Genomic DNA, 18,669 nt, shown 5'->3' on the forward strand with positions numbered 1-18,669 from the left:
ATCAGCTGAATCTCCCTGAACGCCGGTCTGTATGAAAAGTAGCCAAGCCGTACGGCCGTACGCGCGTTCTGGCTCGGTTCATTCGGGCAACGTTGGGTTCGGAGTTTCGGCAGTTTCGGTTTGAATTGTGGGTTCACAAGTTTTGCGTGTTTTGTATGTGCGTGGTGCCGCGTGCAGCAAGCACACACGTAAACACTGAACCATATGACTGAACGACTGAACATTTGAATCTTTTGTTTCGCCTTGCGTCTAGCCAGCGGCGGAAGCACGTCGTGCCGAAAACTGGCTCGTGTTTGATGTGTTCGATGTTCAGAACAGTTCGGATTCCGACAAATCTGCTCCCACTCCGCCGCCGCTCGACAGTTGTCCTCGAGGCTGTTTGTGCACCCAAATACCAACTGCCGGCGCCGTCGTTCTCGGTATTCAGTTACGTGAGGCGGTCTTTTTGTTCAGCAATCTCGGTGAATTACCTTCGGCAAAGCGAACGGCGACCATGGAGCCCAACAAGACCACAGCACCGGGCATCCTGAGGGCTTGGGACTACGACCTCGAGCCTAAAGAGCTGCTGGCCCGGGCGACACGTCTAATCGAAGACTGTAGAGCCTTGTTGTAAGATATGCGCCTGCTAGGCGCGAATGCGAGCGTACCTTCGCGTCAATGGAAGAAGACGACGAGGTTTGTGAGTGCTCGTGCTCGTGCAGTTCGGACCGCTGATCGAACCGCCAGTCCATCATGTACTGTCCCGAACCTGACCTGTATATATGTACATAGCTTCAGTGTAATTAAATGTACATAACAAATTTGGCGACGAGGAAATCGGAAAAAGCGGGCGAGACTCCGGCAACCCATCATGGTTGAAAGGACATCGCTGACATTTGAAGCTTTCCAGGCAGGTAAGCCGGAGACATGGCCATTATACCTTCAACGGCTGGAATTCCACTTTGAAGCCCATGGGATCGCTACACCCAAGATGAAGCGAGCCGTGTTCTACAGCGTTTGCGGAGCCGAGACCTATGCAATACTGCATTCCCTCTGCGCGCCAACGACACCTTCAGAGACGGACTACGCTGACATCATTAAGAAGTTGGGAAATCACTTTGCACCAAAGCCCTCGGAGATCGTGGAACGCTTTAAGTTTCATAAGCGGGCACAGCACAGCGACGAACCCATGGCTGCGTTCATCGCGGACTTACGCCGTATTGCAGTTACCTGCAACTTCGGAGACGCCCTCGACAGCAGTTTGCGCGACCAGATTGTCTGTGGAGTTAAAGATGAGGCCTTGCAACGACGTCTGCTGAGCGAAGCCGAGCTTACGTTGGCTCAAGCGGAGAAGTTGGCAATAGCAGCGGAATGTGCGAAGAACAATGCCATGGAGATCAGGACTACGCCTAAGGACGTCAGCCAAATCCACAGCGTGGCTAAAGATGGACCTGGACCGTCACCGCCTGCACAACATCATGCGAAGCCTGAAACCAAGCAAGCGACTTCCGTGTGCTATCGATGCAACGGGGCACACTCTCCTCAGGATTGCCACTTCAAGAACGCCACATGCCTGTTCTGTGACCGCAAAGGGCATATTGTCAAAGCCTGTCTTCAAAAGAAGGCTAAGAAAAGTCCTCCAAGAGCAAGACGGGGGACGGCGCAAGCTGATCTTTTAGACGGCGATACCACCAAGATGTACGAGCTGTACAACCTCTCGTCCAACGAACCTGCTATCCTCGTAGACGTCGACATCGACGGACAGCCAACAGCGATGGAGGTTGACTCAGGATGCATGTTCTCTGTCATAAGCAGGAGAACAATGGCACGACTTCATATTCCAAATCAGAGGCTGAAACCATCTACGGTTGCGCTACGCACATATACGAAGGAGCCTGTTATCGTCCTAGGAAGAGTACTCGTGGAGGTTAAACACAAAGAAAGGTCGGCAACTCTGCCACTTCTGGTGGTCAAGGGAGAGTACGCAAGCCTTCTTGGACGAAACTGGTTCAAGCATCTAGGAATCGGCCTCACAGGTGTCCATCAACTCAGGAACACCCAGGAGGGTAGCGGATTCCTGGAGGAGTTCAAGGAAATCTTCGACGCTGGCCTGGGAAAGAGTCGGGGACCACCCATCCGTGTGGAGGTCGACAGATCTGCTGCACCTAAGTTCTGCAAGTCAAGGCAAGTTCCCTATGCGATGCGTCCGAAAGTGGAGCAAGAACTAGAAAAGTTGGTCCAGCAGGGAATCCTTGAACCTGTAAAACACTCAAATTGGGCTACACCGATAGTTCCAATCCTGAAAAAGAGTGGTGAATTGCGGATTTGCGGTGACTATAAAAGTACCGTAAACAAGGCAGTGAAGTGGGAATCTTACCCATTGCCCACGCCAGAGCAACTCCTGAGCAACTTAGCGGGTTGCCGTCGCTTTACACAGCTTGACCTTGCACAGGCCTACCAGCAGTTGACCGTCGATGATGAGTCGGCAAAGCTTTTCACCATCACGACGCACAAGGGACTTTTCAAGGTTAACCGTCTTCCATTTGGAGTATCCGTCGCCGTAGTGATCTTCCAGCGTTATATGGAGGAGTTACTTGCCGGAATTGAAGGAGTACTAATTTTTTTAGATGACATACTTATCGGCGGAGAATCCAAAGAACAGCACGATAGACGCCTGCGAGCTGTGCTGCAGCGATTCAAGGAAGACGGTTTACGCCTTAACAAGGCAAAATGTACGTTCAACACCATGCAAGTCGTGTTTTTGGGATTCAGGATTGACAAGGACGGGGTGCGACCAACTGAAGACAAGGTCAAGGCCATTCATGAAGCTCCAGAGCCCAAGAACAAACAGGAACTACAGTCATTCCTGGGCTTGCTTAATTTCTACCATCGTTTCCTCAAGGGAGCTGCTCACACCTTGGAGCCGTTGTACAGACTGCTGGATAAGGGGGCGAGCTGGACATGGACCGTTCTCGAAGCTGAGGCTTATCGCAAGGCGAAAGAACTGCTCACTTGTGCGACAAGATCGGCGCTCTCGAGGGTGACCAAATCGCTTTTGACGACGTGCTGGGTGTAAGTAATTTTTTTTTTTTTTTTTTTTTGAGCCCTTTTGAAACGATTGTATGTTGCCGAGTCACGTTACTGATTTCGCACCCATGCCGGATGATATGGGTGTTTGCGGTACGGCCACTGAAAAATGCGATCGGTGTTGATTGCACTCCATTTTTGTTGAGTCACGCTGCTGAGTTGGCTGCAGTAAGCCAGGCGGGCTATGTTGCACGTTTTGGACTGCCAGGCGACTAGGTAGAAGGAAGTGACATAGGTGTGAATGAACATATCTTAGCAGCACCACGCAACGCGTCATCAGCGACTCCACCAATCAACATCCAAAGAGCGTTGTTGGCGGCACTTCCTTCTCCTAGTCTTCTGGGAGTCCAAAACCCCAAGCCCAACATAGCCCCCCAGGTGTAGTATTCTGAGCTTTGCGTTCGTACGGGCAGGCACGAATTCTGAACAAGAGAAGCGCGTGCTCAGCTCTTGTAGTATCGCTGTGGAACAGTTTGTAGTGTACACGCCGCGTGCTCTACGCTGCGTGCTGATTGGCTCATTTGGGAGGAGAGCGTTACGGCGGCAAGATCATAGACTAACCAAACTCTCCCCACATACGGCTCTGGCACGAACAGTCGCACCTCAGCACCTGTGCCATCAGTGCCTGCAAGACGACAGAGCCCCCTTCGTCGACGCTACCCCCGTCAGAAACCGCAAGCCGCCACGGCATCTTGCCGACTTTGCAACATAATCCCTTTTAAATTCTTTGTGAAGAAGAGTGAACTATTGCAAAATGAAAGAACTCATCTCAGCAAGTGTTCAGCTGAATATCGACAGCACATCATTTAGTTAATTTTGTTTTGTTATATACTTTGCAACATTTTATTTGATGTATTAGATTCTCAATTTTATCTTCCCACAAGGAGGGTAGCTGTAGTGCCTTTGATTTAGCGAAACCGACTATACGGGTTGGCAACGTTGGTGTATCAGAATATGGCGGGTTAAACGAACGTTGATTTACCACGCTGCAGTCCTCAATCCAAGCAATCCCTAAATACTCCAACACCACACAGTTGACCCTGGGATTTGGATTAAACAAGTAAACAGTCACAGGTGTCCTTCCTCGCCTTTGGCGGGGTCCGCAAGGACGTGGGCCCCCGCCGTTATTGGGTCGCCTTCGCAGATGAACCCTACGTCTACTTTCCGGTCACGACAACGCCTGCAGCAGCGGCTGCCGTTCCTTTCCTGACATTGACAAGGCAAGACATTGCCACCACTGCATTCAAGGCCATCCACGCAGCCCTGCGCCGGTACCCGACAGCACCTGTCGGACCACCACCTCCAAAAATACTAAAATGGCGACGAGGATGGGATGAAAAAGAATTGCTGTCTCTGAAGAGACAGCGACCTTGGTCAGGGCTTCTTTCTGGCCTAGAACAATGTTTGCGTCATCGCCGGACAGAACAAAAAACAAAAAAAAAAATATGCTGTCTCGCAAGTTTGGGTAACTCTCTTAGTGCTTATTTGTTGCCTGGAACAATTGATTCTGGACCGAGCTGTGTCCAAAAAAAAAAAGCGTAAAGCTACAAAAAAAATTAACTCGGCGTTTGAACGTTAGGCGTGCAGGAGTTCCGAGACGCTCTGGTTCGGAGAAAGGAGTACTACCTGGCTCGAAGTAGGCCACATGAAAAGAAACGCAAAAAGAGAAAAATCAAACGCTAGCTCGACTAATTAACCCTAAATAGTGGTAACGAAATGCCGCAAGGCTGCGAAGAAAAAAACAAAACTAAAAAATGTCCAAGATGTGCCGGTTCTTGTCAACTATGCGACCGGGACGCACAGCTTGCCTTGAAACTGTCGTTGCCCTTTTAAAATCTCATCCTCGTTGCCATTTTGTATTTTCCGCGGTGCATCTTCACCCTACCTATGTTGCTGGGCCGAGTGTTCATCTTAATGCAGCCTAGGGCAGCTTGCTCCAAGCCAGCTCACCTCATTGGAAGCTCTGTCAGCGTTAGCCGGTCGAGTCCAGCGAACCCATCCCGGATGAGAGAATCGGACACGAACCACACAACGATCTCCTAGGAAGAAATCTCTTGCACCATCCCCCGTGCTCTTTTTTTTTTTCTTTTTTCCTTTTTAGGGCGCATAATCGTGCCATCTGCTTGGCTTTGACGAGGAAGTAGAAGAATTTAAAATCTTTACCCCAGGATCTTTGGATAAGCCCGTGTTCACAGAAGAATGCCATTGGTTTTGGAACTTGGGTTTTGTTGAATCACATTACTGAGTTGGCATTGGTATCAAATACAACACTTCATATTGCCCGCCGCTGTTCAGTGGAAGCTGATTGACAGTCTTGGATTAGATTTTAATCCCACTCCATTCATCTGCACAAGGTGGGCTAACCAAGGCAAGTTCACCAAAGGAAGCCAAGTTTAACAATTTGCTTATCGCCTTGATGGAGACAGAAAAAAAGCCACACCAGTGCAACATCACCGAGTTCCTGCCCCCAACAAAGGTAGCTGTGGTGGCAAAATTGATACACCATAGATAGAATATGATTTTTACTAGAAACAGCATGTACAATAAAAACAAAAACAATAACAACAGCTGCATGATCAGTTTCGAGGAACAGTTTCAAGTCCTAGAGCAAAAACAAGCACACTTGGTTGACTTTGTTCTCTAGGTTGTGACTTCAATTGATTATGTTTGTGAACCTAGCTCTAATCTTTGTTTCAGGAGCTTGCAGAGGTTCAGCGACTTCCCACGAATGAGAAGCTCTACTTGGAGCTTGCGATGTACGTTTCAACAAACAAGGAACTGCGCGACGCTAGCTCGGAAGCCTCCCGTATGCTGGACGAGTTTGAAGTCGAATGCGGGTGAGGAAATGTTCTTCCTTACTCTCCGACCTTTTCGCTTTCGTGTCTGTCGGAGTATAGTGCTGATTGTGGTAAGCTACCAGAGATTCCACACCCTTGAGCAGAATCCAAACACATTGCCCGTGGACAATCATGATTACGGTAGCTACCGGAAATTCTGCGCCTCAGTGAGCAGAATCCAAAGCTCTGATTACACGTGCCGTCTGACTTCGTAGGATGCGGCTCGACATCTTTGAAAAGCTGCAAGCCCTGGAGAAAATGGACACCAGCTCTCTCTCGGCCGAGATGAAGCGCTTCCTTGAGAAATTGATCAAGCTTCGTAAACGAGACGGTAAGGTTCTGAGAGAATTCCCCGATAAAGGTGCACGGAAATCAATTCCTAGTTTGTGCTTAAAACTGAGAGTGCACCGTGGACACATCCGGAGAGCAGCTGGCAAAGTTCTGTTCTCGCAGAGTTTTGTAAGCCTTTGATGGAGGCGCAGATTTGTGCTCAAAAGGGACAGCATACATTTTAGGCTTTATCACTTTCAACTGAACTCCTCCTCACTCATATCGGCTTCTCCCTCAGTTAATGTGGAAGAAACAATACGTGACATGGCGGCAGCGCTGAATTGCTGATGCAGCACTTGTGTCCATTGCGCTCCGTGCTGCCAGTCTCCGGCGAGAGGCATAAAAACGCCAGCACTACCACCTCATTATCTGGGTGTTGCTACATCGTTGCCCTCGTAGTTTGGCGTAGCGAAGGAAATCGTCGGCTTGTTTTGTGGCAATCAACAAACGAAAGGCTAATTTTTAGCAATACTGCCGCAGGACTGCACCTGAGCCCCGAGGTACAGAAGCAGGTGAAGGACCTCAAGAACGAGATCAACGAGGTCTCCTTGAAATTCTCCAAGGCCATAAATGAGGAGAACGCTGTCCTGGAGTTCACGGAAGAGGAGCTGAGGGGCCTGCCCGAGGAGTTTGTCAAGAATCTAGACATGGTACGCTCGTAACGAACGACTACGCTCTAGCTCGAGACAACGGCACGAAAAAAAAACCAATGTAAAACAAAGTTTGCCTTATTTTCGTGCCAGGGTGCTGCGTTCGCTGCCGCCAACTCGCCCGCATTTTAAGAATGCTATTTGTTATTGGGGTGTTAGTTAGTTAAAACACGGTATAGACGGACGCGAAAAAAGCAACATGGAAAGGACATTGTCAACATCACTGACCACTGTCTGCTAGATTTGGCGGATTTGGTTGACTTGGAACGTCTTAAACTTTGGTGACCTTGTAAATAGCGCATCATCTGCAGCGGGACTGATGGTGGCCCACCCCCATTGGACGGCGTAAGTAGTCACGTGACCGTAGCGACAGCCATTGGCGTTTTAGTCCGAACTCACGTCACGAGTCTCGGTCTAAACGGTTCCACCGAGATTTACCTCCCAAAAGTATTTGCGTAATGGGGAGTTTGTCGGGTACGGCCAAGGTACTGCCACAGGTCTTTAAAACCTTTATTTGTGTTTTCTACTAGTCGCAGGCAGTGCTTGCAAGGACGAGATTTGTGATCTCGTTTCTGCGGCTTCTCTCTTCGCCCAGGCCGATTCCGGAAAGCGGCGGGTTACGCTGAAATACCCGCACGCCATACCGATCATGAAGTTTGCCATCAGTGCCGAAACGCGCGGGAGAGTCAACTTCGCTTTTGACAACAGGTACGAGATACGGAACACCTTTTGGGGTGTTGCTTCGGGGAAATTTGACGACTTGAAACACATTTTTACTTTTCCAAGAAGCAAATGGGATCTGTCGTCCTTGTGCTTGCGTGGGCAATAATGAAGACTGGTTTACGCATTTGCGTTTGAATGTAATCAACGCTTTGCAACCGCCAGCAACTGCTATCTGCTGGGTAGTCCTGAAACGTTTCTGATCTGTATATATTTTATGCATCATTTTTTTCATTAAAAAGACACTGAAACCCCCCCCCCCCCCCCCCCCCCCCAAAAAAAAAATTTTATTTTTTGCCAGGCGCTTCAATATGGTGTCGGAGGACTACCCAATTAATATTTTGCAACAGAGTAGCGTATTTTTTTAATAAAGCCAAAAGACGCAACTGCTCGAAACCGAACCGAAACCCGACAGAGGTCGGAGAAGTGGAGAGAAGAGAGTGAGTGGCGGAAGTCACGTAACTACACCCGACCGTGCGTTTTTTTTTTTTCTCCTCTCCGTAGCAGACGACACGACATGCGGCGTGCGATGCGGCGTGCGGGAACTGCTCGCCGTGCGATTCTTTTGCAGTTATGTTTGTTCCGCTCGTTGTTCTGTGCTCCAAGATGAGTTGTTCTGTACTCCAAGATGAGTTGTTTTGTAGATTGAGGAGTTGGAGATGAGTAGCGAGTGCCCGTGGTGAATTTCCATGAGCGGCTCCGAAAAGAACACACCGAAGATGTTGCGTGAAGAGCTGGCTCACATGTCCTTCATCCGAAAAAAGTGGCATTGTGCGACAGAGTTTCCGAAAGATCAACGGGATCGGGACCAATGGCTGGCTGCAATTCCTGTAGAACATGTACGGGCATTTCGGAAAGCGGACGCTACCTGATTTACATGCTCCTTGCATTTTGTGGAAAGTGATTACATTGAGTTCGCAGGTGTCAAAACGGAAATCCCATACCATTTAATTCAGCGAAGTATCGTCCACAACATTTGTTTGTTATTTTTTTTTTGTTTGTTTCTTCAGTGATGATTGTAAAAAAAAAAAAAAAAAGAAGATATGTAAACATCAAAAAATGTTTGAAAAAAAAAAAAAAAAGTTTCACAGGAGATTGAACCCGGTCCTACCGCGTGTGAACCGGACGTCTTTCCCACTGAGCTACTGGGGCATCTCTTTTCTGGTGGATCTCTTTCCTTAGTGATAATTCAGCCGGTAAACTGTAAGTTGGAAAGTTTGCTGTCGATTTTTCTCTAGCAAAAGCACTCCCGGGTCGAAGTCGGGAAACACCACGCTTTGGGGACATTCGCACCTAGTAAAGAAATCGTACGCGTGCATATTCAACTCGAAGTAGACATGTCGTGCTTGACGTTTGCGCGAGCGATGTCTTCAGCCACAAGAAGGGAGCGACGGCTCAGCGACGTCTTCGTGCAAATCGGCTTGGTGGCCGGGCGTGTCGTACGGGATGAATACCAATTCTTTTGTTCAGTCCCAAATTTCTCTTTTAACGGTAGACAGAATTCGCCGGTACCGCGAACGACAGTTCTGAAATAGAGGTCCCACGCCCATCGTCCGCTACCATCGCCGTCCCCGCGAGTCCCACGATACGCGAAACGACGAACGCACAGAATGCTTCCGGTTGTCTGTGGAACGTTTTTTTTCAATCAACGTATTTACAGCTTTTTAGAAGCCACAAAAAATGGGTTTCATATTTATTTCTATTTTTAATATTGAGTGTGGGCCTTCAGTGACCCACGACTTTGATTGTGGTCGCATCGATACCTTAGAAAACGGCTCGTGACCGCGAAAAAGAGAGTGAGCGAGACTCGAACCGGCCAGTTCTTGATCGGCGATTTTCAGGCGGAAAAAAACCGAATTTCGAGCCGCAAATTCTGTTCTGGGTAGTTGAGCTCTCATATGTCACGTACAACTAAAAACCTCGGCAAGCATTAATACCCTGTCAGTGTCCCTTTAAAGGGACACTGACACCCCCCAAAATTTTTTTTTCATATTTTGCCAGGCGCTTCATTATGGTGTCGGAGGACTACCCAATTAATATTTTGCAACAGCATAGCGTATTTTTTTAATAAAGCCAAAAGACGCAACTGCTCGAAACCGAAACCCGACGGAGGTCGGAGAAGTGGAGAGAAGAGAGTGGAGTGGCAGAAGTCACGTGGCTACACCCGACCGTGCGTTTTTTTTTTTTTTCCTCCTCTCCGGTAGCAGACGACAGGACATGCGGCGTGCGATGCGGCGTGTGGGAACTGTTCGCCGTGAGTGATGTTTGTTCCGCTCGTTGTTCTGTACTCCAAGATGAGTTGTTTTGTACATTGAGAAGTTGGAGATGAGTAGTGAATGCCCGTGGTGAATTTCCATGATCGGCTCCGAAAAGAATACACCCAAGATGTTGCGTGAAGAGCTGGCTCACATGTCCTGCGTCCGAAAAAAAAGGGGCATTGTGCGACAGAGTTTCCGAAAGATCAACGGGATCGGGACCAATGGCTGGCTGCAATTCCTGTAGAACATATACGGACACCTCAGAAAGCGGACGTTACCCGATTTATATGCTCCTTGCATTTTGTGGAAAGTGATTACATTGAGTTCGCAGGTGTCAAAAAGGAAATCCCATACCATTTAATTCAGCGAAGTGTCGTCCACAACATGTGTTTGTTATTTTTTTGTTTGGTTCTTCAGTGATAATTGTAAAAAAGAAAATATGTAAACATCAAAAAATTAAAAAAAAAAAAAAAAGGTTTCATGGGGGATCGAACCCGGTTCTACCGCATGTGAAGCGGCCGTCTTTCCCACTGAGCTACTGGGACAATTTTTTTTTTTTTTTATATCTTTATTACATGATGTTCCGTAACTACCACAACACGTTCATTCGTACTGTATATACATTAAAACATGCACACCTTTAAAAAGCTATTTACAAACAACTATCACACAAATTTTTACATTTGGCATCTTGAACATGTGGCCATTAGACTTATTAGCAGACAATGACAAAACTAAGGTGAAAGATTCGGGCAAGTCTCACTTACGATCGCAGTTCTTTTTCTTCAGAAATTTGGTAAGCCAAGGCATTTGTCAAACATAGGGAACCAGTCAGGCTGGTTAAACTTTGAAGCATATACACTTCTCACCTGCGCCACTTGCTCTAGAAAGAGCGACTTCGTCGTACGCGGCTTCTCCGCATGCCTATCGATCATGCGGCACTTCCACAGACTATGCAAACCTAAAAGAGCAAACATGTCGTACGGTACGGTTTCATTTTCAGAAAAAGGAAGGAAGCGAAGATTGTAGTCGTTAAGAACTAGGTCTTTTTGTAGAGTGCGTTGCAGCACATCCCAAAACAAAAACGCATCATTACAGTATATGAAACAGTGTTCTATTGTCTCTGGCTTGTTACATAATCTACAGTTTACTGTCCAGGGTACAAATATTCCTTTTTCTTCGAGGTAAGTTTTAACGGGTAAAGTGGATGTGTGTAATTTAAAGAAAAACGTCTTAGTTGAGGGAGGCACTCCCATTTTCTTGACCCTTTTAAACACGTCGTTGATAGGTTCCAGTGTCAAACGGGTACGATAAAGTGGCAGAGGAAATAAGCTTTCTTTTATGCTCCTTGAGAGTGCCTTTCTGGATACAGTAAACAAATATTCCAACGAAAATCTTGCTTTGAGGAAGCTAAGTGTGTCAACCACTTCCTTTAAAAAGCCCCATGGTGTGCCTTGAGAGCTTTCGACGGTTGAAACAATCAGATAGTTTAAACTACCAGAAAGACGTCGTTGGAGCATTACTCTGAGGAAATCGTGATTAACATTTTTAAAGAAAAAGAATCGCGAGACCAGCTGTCGCACAAATATATGACAAAGACCTAAACCGCCGCATTCAAGAGGAAGAAAGAGATTGTCTCTTTTTATGGGCTCCCAAGTTGAACACCATATGAATGTAGCGAATATTCTGTGGATTTTCTGGATGTTGGTCCGAGAGCAGTGAAGCACCTGGAGCACGTACATAAGCTTAGAAGCTAGAAATACATTGCAAACACTAGATCTAGCGAAAATTGAAATGTCCCTTCCTCTCCACGCGTCTGTTTTCTTTTTCAGTGTGGTTGTCAAGGAGGACCAGTAGGTCACGTTGCTACGGATTTGTGAGAGAGGTACTCCGAGATATGTAAGGGGATTCCGGTTCCACGCTATACCAGCAAACAATGAAGGTTTTGTGGCCCAGGAACCATACCAGAAGCCATTGCATTTAGCAGGATTTACGGAAGCTCCTGTGACCTCACAGTAACGTGCTGTGAGATCAAGGGCTCTCTCGACGCTTCTCTTGTCTGTGCAAAAAAATGCCACGTCATCTGCATACGCAAGAACTTTTACTTCAACATTGCCCAGGGAGTATCCTTGAATACCTTCATTGTTTATGATGCTCAGACATTAAGGTTCTAAGTACAGGGCAAAAAGTAGCGGGGATAGCGGGCAGCCCTGCCTAACGGAAGATTTTATTTTGATTTCGTTAGAGAGAATATTATTGATGACGAGTCTTGTTGAACAGCTTGAGTAGCAAAGCTTGATACCATCTAAAAGTGTTGTCCCTACGTTGATATGGTTTAGCAGTGTAAATAAGAAGGAATGACTCACGCGGTCGAAAGCCTTTGTAAGATCTATTTGTACGAACGCTACCTGGTCGTTATTGTCGGACACGCACTCCAGTACTGAACGAGCAACATGAATATTCGTTTGAATAGCTCGGCCTCTTATTCCACAAGTTTGGTGTTTACCTATCAGCGTTTCGATTACGCACTGTAGCCTGTCGTTAAGTATTTTTGCATAAATTTTGTAATCAACATTGCACAAGGATATAGGTCTGTAATTTTCCATCTTTTTAAGCATCTCTGCGTCTTTTGTTTTTGGGATTAGTACTGCATGACCATGATAAAAGGAAGGCGGCAGAGCTCTTTGCACAAAGGCTTCGTGAAATACAGCGAGCAGAACAGGAGATATAATGTCTGCGTACGCTTTATAAAATTCTCCACTCAGCTCATCAGGCCCAGGCGTTTTACCATTAGGGAGAGATTTAATAGCAGCTTTGATTTCTTCCAATGTTATAGGACCATCAATTAACTTTCGGTCTGTTTCGTCAAGTATCGGCATTTGAGACAAAAGATGTTCAACTTCAGACTTCTCTTTCGTAGGTATTAGTGTTCCAAAAATATTTGTGTAAAGTTGATAGAATGATTTTACAATCTCTGTTGGGTCAGTGAGCGTCGATCCATTGTTGTTGATCTCTACAATTTCTTTCGTCAAGGCATATCGCCTTTCATCGTCCAGAGACCTCTTCGTAGGCTGTTCACCATGGAAGAAACGTTTCTTTCGAGAGCGGATCAAGGCTCCTCGATACTTTTCTGTTTCATATTTTTGTAGTTGACCTCAGACTACATTGACATCGTCACTATATTCACCTGGGTTAAGGCATTTCAATTCGTATAGCGTTGTTAGGTTCTTATGCAGTTCACGCTGTTCCTGTTTGTTTATGTATGATATTATCGTGGAGCGCTCAGTTGCATGGTTTTTCGTCTCTTGCTTGAAACTGTCCCATTTAGCAAATATATGCATGTCGACTTTTTCTAGAATATGTGACAAGACCATGGGGATCTTTCTTGAGAAAGAAATGTCTTTTAGAAGTTTCACATTTAGCTTCCAAAAATCCCACTGTTGATAAACAGATCGGTGTCTCCGCGGACCAAAACAAGCTGTTACTAGGCAATGGTCGGAGAAGAACACTGGTTTAACGTGGTAGTCGGTCATAGAGTCAATTATAGAGCCCGATACATAAATCCTATCTAATCGCGCATGCGAGATGCCTTGAAAATGTGTGTAACGTATCGGTTCCCCTTTCCTATAAGCAACATCAGCAAGGTTATGCTCTTGAAGCATGCTCTGAAGAACAGTGGCACTTCTGTCATACCTAGTTGCTGATACAGATCGATCGTCTACGTTACAAACACAATTGAAATCTCCCATTAGGACTATCGTTCTGTCAGTCCTAAGAAGTGGTACTAAAATTTCAAAGAATGATGTTCTTTCCTTCGGGGTATTAAGAGCATATAGACAAATGAAGCGCCAGTTCATCTGTCTAAAGCTGAGGTCACAGGAAATGAGACGCCCTTCCAGGTCGATAAAAACGGAGACTGATGACATATCAAGCTGCTTTCGAAAGAAGAGAAAGCACCCAGCGGAGACCCCAATAGCTTGGTTAACGCATATTTCATATTCCTTCATAAAAGGCTCTAAAGCTTCAGCAATACTTTCGTCTGAAGATAGCTTCGTCTCTTGCACCGCTGCTACGTCAACTTTCTCCTCTCTAAAAAGGCGCAACAGCTGATATTGTTTCCTTCTAGAGCATAGACCTCTCACATTTAAGGTTACAAAATGTAAAGGAAGGGCGGCAGACATAAGGAAAATTAGGGTGTACTCAAGTTGCCACTTTGGCTGTCCTCAATGACCTTGAGGTTTGCCGATGGCTTTGAGTACGGCTTGTGTCGAGTGCCAGCCTGCTTGCGTTCTTTTATGGCTCTTGTTGGAGCGGTCACATCCGCGGAGGGAATGTTGTCCGGGTCAGCCTCGAAAACAGCCTCTGGCATTTGAGTTGGCTGTAATGGTTCAACGGACGATCCACTGACATCGGGCTCCGAGTCCACCTCAACAAGTGCCTGATCTCGGCTTGCAGCATCTTCAGCAGTGATGGTCGATTCTGACGTCGTAGATGACGTATCGTCCTCGCCAGGTGGTGGAGGTGGCTCAGGAAGGCCACCGGGGTCGTCTTTGGCCTGGTTGGTGCTGGGCACCGCGACTGGCAGTTCTCGTTCAGTGCACTTTTCGAATGTTGCGGCCGACGGTGCTTGACCCGAAGCGTCGACAATCTCGGAGACATCCATCAATAGCTCCGACTGTTCTTCTGTCTCGCGCGACACCTTGCCACGGAGTTTACTTGCGTAAGTTGTGACGCAAGTGTCCGCGATGTGTCCGTAGATGCCACACTTGAAGCAGCGCGGTGTTCTGCACTGCTGTCGAATGTGACCGACCCTGTTGCACCTAAGGCACAATGGAGGTCTTCCGGGGACAGTGACGAGCGTCTGGATTCCGAACACCTGAAGCAGGTGAGGAATCCGTTCTATGGTCATTCCTTCGTGCATGGTGATGTTTACTTCCCTGTTCAGGGTGTCCATGTGTTCCATTCCTGGACAGCGCCACTTCTCTCGTTGTATGTTATGAACGACGCCGAAAGGCGTCGGAGCGTCAACGATGCGTCTATCTTCAAGATGGTCAGGAAGCCACAGGAGTTTTATCTTAAGATCACGTGTGTTAGGGTCGATCACCAGGCATTTCTTGCCTTTAACGAGGAGCTCACCGCGGCGGCAGAGCTTTTCTTTGGCTAGGGCGTTGACGCAGGTCACCATCCACACATGGCCCATCTGAAATTGACCGGTGGCTTTGATATCTTTTAAGTCCAGCACATCTTTGAGAGCATCTCGGAAGTCGGGTGCATTGTATGGCCGCGCAGTCATGTCAGCGTGAAGGAATACCGAGTTAAGGACGAGGTTACCGGTTGGGAGACGTGGAAGGGTGACTTTGTACTCACTTGAGACAATATCAGACGATTCAATAATAACTCGGCCGGTGGCCGATGCGGTGTTTCCACCAGAACTCATTATATAGCAGCCGTTCCAGACGGCTTCTTCGTCTTCCTCCCCAGCTACTGGGACAACTCTTCTCTGCGGGATCTCTTTTCTTAGTAATAATTGAGCCGGTAAACTGTAAGTTGGAAAGTTAGCTGCCGATTTTCTTCTAGCAAAAGCACTCCCGGGTCGAAGTCGGGAAGCACCACGCATTGGCGACATTCGCACCTTGTAAAAAAATCGTACGCGTGCATATTCAACTCGAAGTAGACACGTCGTGCTTGACGTTTGCGCGAGCGATGTCTTCAGCCACGAGAAGGGAGCGACGGCTCGGCGACGTCTTCGTGCAAATCGGCTTGGTGGTCGGGCGTGTCGTACGGGATGAATACCAATTCTTTTGATCAGTCCCAAATTTCTCTTTTAAAGGTAGACAGAATTCGCCGGTACCGCGAACGACAGTTCTGAAATAGAGGTCCCACGCCCGTCGTCCGCTGCCATCGCCGTCCCCGCGAGTCCCACGATACGCGAAAAGACGAACGCACAGAATGCTTCCGGTTGTCTGTGGAACTTTTTTTTCAATCAACGTATCTGCAGCTTTTTAGAAGCCACAAAAAATTGGTTTCATATTTTTTTCTATTTTTAATATTGTGTGTGTGCCTTCAGTGACCTACGACTTTGATTAAATTTGGAGGTCGCATCGATACCTTAGAAAACGGCCCGTGACCGCGGAAAAAAGAGTGAGCGAGACTCGAACCGGCCAGTTCTTGATCGACGGTTTTCGGGTGGAAAGAAACCGAATTTCGAGCCGCAAATTCTGTTCTGGGTAGTTGAGCTCTCATATGTCACATACAAATCAAAACCTCGGCGAGCATAAATACCCTGTCAGTGTCCCTTTAAAGGGCAACTGCTGTCGATAACGAAACTCAAATAAACGACTGGTATTGCTTTAGTGGCACAAAATATGATCACAGCCGAAATATTACGTCGAAGCGAAGCCACACACTCCACTAAAACCGATTTTAAAGTGGCGACCAGCTTTTCCTTGGCAGGTGGCAAGTGGGTTAGCTTTTAGTCAAGCAACGCTGGCGCAGCACCATGTTAATGTCACGTTGCGGCTGTACGGGTGTTGATGGGTGTTGCTATCCCTCCATCAGATAGTTTCGGTTTTGCCGTAGACGTTCGAAACCAAACTTTGAGCTGTGATATTAGCACAATATTGAGAAAAAAAGTTATGCCTTGTAGTTCAGGGACACTGCCTAAGCTGAAAACTGTCATAATCCCAAATTAAAACATATTGACTGGAGTTGCCCTTTAAGTATTTCTGACGATGTTATCAGTGACCATTTCTTATAGATGTAGTGCGTAAACTTGACCTCTAATATACAATCGAGCCCGGTTATACGACACATATTTCGAATTATAGTTTATATCAAACAGTACAACCATCCCCTTGAACATCACATGTAATACTATAGGAGCGTTGTCTTTTTGTATCGAACCTCCATGATTCCCATGGCGGGAACACTCAATGTAGCGAACCGACCGAAGCCCCGCTGTCCGTTGCTTTTCCCGCGATCCGATTGCGCCGGTGGCGAGCACATTGCTCGCGTTGCGGGGCTGTCAGACTGCCAAGCCAGCATACGCAGCGTATGTAAGATACACAGCGAAAAGCAGTTTAAAAAAAAAAAGAAGCAATAAATCGTAAAAAAAAGAAAAAAGTGGAGGATGGCAAAAGCAAGGGGTAGCAGGGAGAGCAGGGAGTGCCCGCTGTTGGAACAGTAGCCTGTGCCCTTTCCCCAAACACTGCTGATGCTGCTTGACTTCCTAGCCCCAAAATAAAATGAGCAGAAAAAAAAAACAAGTCTTCGGCAAGTCGAGTGTGTGGACAACAACGGTTGTGCAATCATACTTTGAAGGTCTTGTCTTTGTTACCTTTTCTTTTTGCTGTTATTGCTTTTCCTCTTTTTTTTCTTTTTTCTTTTGACTTTTTTTTTTTGCTGCCTGAATTTAGTGAGCTTTCTTTTTGACGAAAGTAATCCCTGGAGAAGGGGAACGAGAGGGACAAACGACAAACACAAATCTCGAAACACAGCTAGGTAACTGGTGAGCGACCGAAAATTATAATATAATTACAACCTTAAATTGCAAGCTTCTCCATTGTTGGTGTTAGACTGGTGGTGGCTGATAAAACCCGTTCGCTCTACTGACGTCTAACTCCTGGTTAGCTCAGTTGGTAGAGCGCTCCACCTGTAATGGAGAGGTCCCGGGTTTAATACCCGAACCAGGCGGATTTTTTCGGTCGCTCACCAGTCGCCTAGCTGTGCTTGGATATTTGTGTTTGTCCTTTGTCCCTCTTCTCCAGGGATTATTTTCGTCATTCTTGTCCTGCTCGCTTGCACCTTTGCATTTAATTGCATTATAATTTCTTTTTTGTTGCTTGCTTAACTTTTTTTTATGCGTTTCTTTTTTGTTTTTCATTTTTTTTATTTTATTAATTTCGTGCTTATGCTCTGTGGAGGTCCCGGCCAGGCATGCGTGTAAGCGCGGCTGTGTTTGCAATCTGTGCCAACTACGCTCTACTGTATTTAGCAGCTCTTGGATGCTCTATTTGGTAAGCGATCCCGTTTGTTGCGACCTTTGGTAATAGCAGAGACGTTAGGAAATTTCAACTCGAGCTTAATTTAACATATTTTTGTATATCAAAGTATTGATATATCAAACTATTTATGATCCCCTTTGAATTCAATATATCCGGGTTCAACTGTACTGCCAAACCTTCACTCTAGTTAGTCACAAAGCGGAAGGGATTCCCTGATGGAAAACGCTTGAGTGGTTTCTCGCCGTGAGCGGTCACAAGACAGTCGATCGCACTCGGATGCAGACGTGTGAACCAGCCGCTACTCGTATTATTTCTGACCAAGAACCTCACTTCCAGGTGTGTCGAGGAGAACACCCCTCTCCTAGAAAGGGCCATCTCTCTCAGACACAAGGTACGGCCCTTCGATCCGTCGTCTCCGAGGAGGCCCCGCTTAACGACAGCATTTCAGTGTCGTGACGTCTCGTCCTCCAGAAAGCCAAGCTCCTTAACTACGAGACCCACGCAGACTTCATCACAGAGATCCTGATGGCAAGAAACAGCGGCAACGTGCGTCGTTTCCTCACCGAGCTCGCGGAGAAACTGCAGCCCCTATGGCAGAAGGAGAAGCAGCTGCTGCTGCAGTACAAGAAGGAAGAGGTGCGACAGCATTTCATTGTCTAGAACCAGTTGTGGCCACCAGACACGTAACAAAGTAAAGTCTTTGTTACTTTTTCTGAACTGAAACAAGTATGTTTTAGTCACTTTATTGAGTAGTGAGTAACGATATGTAGTTACTTTGTCAGAGGAACCTGTGCATGTCTAGTGT

The 18,669-nt window shown here is 46.8% G+C and overlaps 1 protein-coding gene and 1 long non-coding RNA gene across 2 annotated transcripts; both read left to right on the top strand.

Annotated features, from left to right (window-relative positions):
• Position 1: 1 nt before the first annotated feature.
• LOC121832935 (thimet oligopeptidase-like) lies at positions 2 to 7,712 on the top strand. Its single transcript, XM_042289335.1, has 6 exons — positions 2 to 603; positions 2,991 to 3,051; positions 5,764 to 5,903; positions 6,119 to 6,234; positions 6,714 to 6,883; positions 7,479 to 7,712. The coding sequence occupies exons 1-6, from the start codon at positions 494 to 496 to the stop codon at positions 7,710 to 7,712; spliced, it is 831 nt and encodes a 276-aa protein (XP_042145269.1). The 5' UTR covers positions 2 to 493.
• A 1,065-nt stretch (positions 7,713 to 8,777) lies between these two features.
• Positions 8,778 to 18,367, top strand: LOC121835336. Its single transcript, XR_006077551.1, has 3 exons — positions 8,778 to 8,806; positions 18,201 to 18,255; positions 18,336 to 18,367. It is a non-coding gene; the product is annotated as an uncharacterized LOC121835336 (long non-coding RNA).
• The last annotated feature ends 302 nt before the right edge of the window (positions 18,368 to 18,669 follow it).

The sequence above is a fragment of the Ixodes scapularis genome, unplaced genomic scaffold (assembly GCF_016920785.2).
Source record: "Ixodes scapularis isolate PalLabHiFi unplaced genomic scaffold, ASM1692078v2 PGA_scaffold12__126_contigs__length_90152505, whole genome shotgun sequence".
Lineage (NCBI taxonomy): Eukaryota > Metazoa > Arthropoda > Arachnida > Ixodida > Ixodidae > Ixodes > Ixodes scapularis.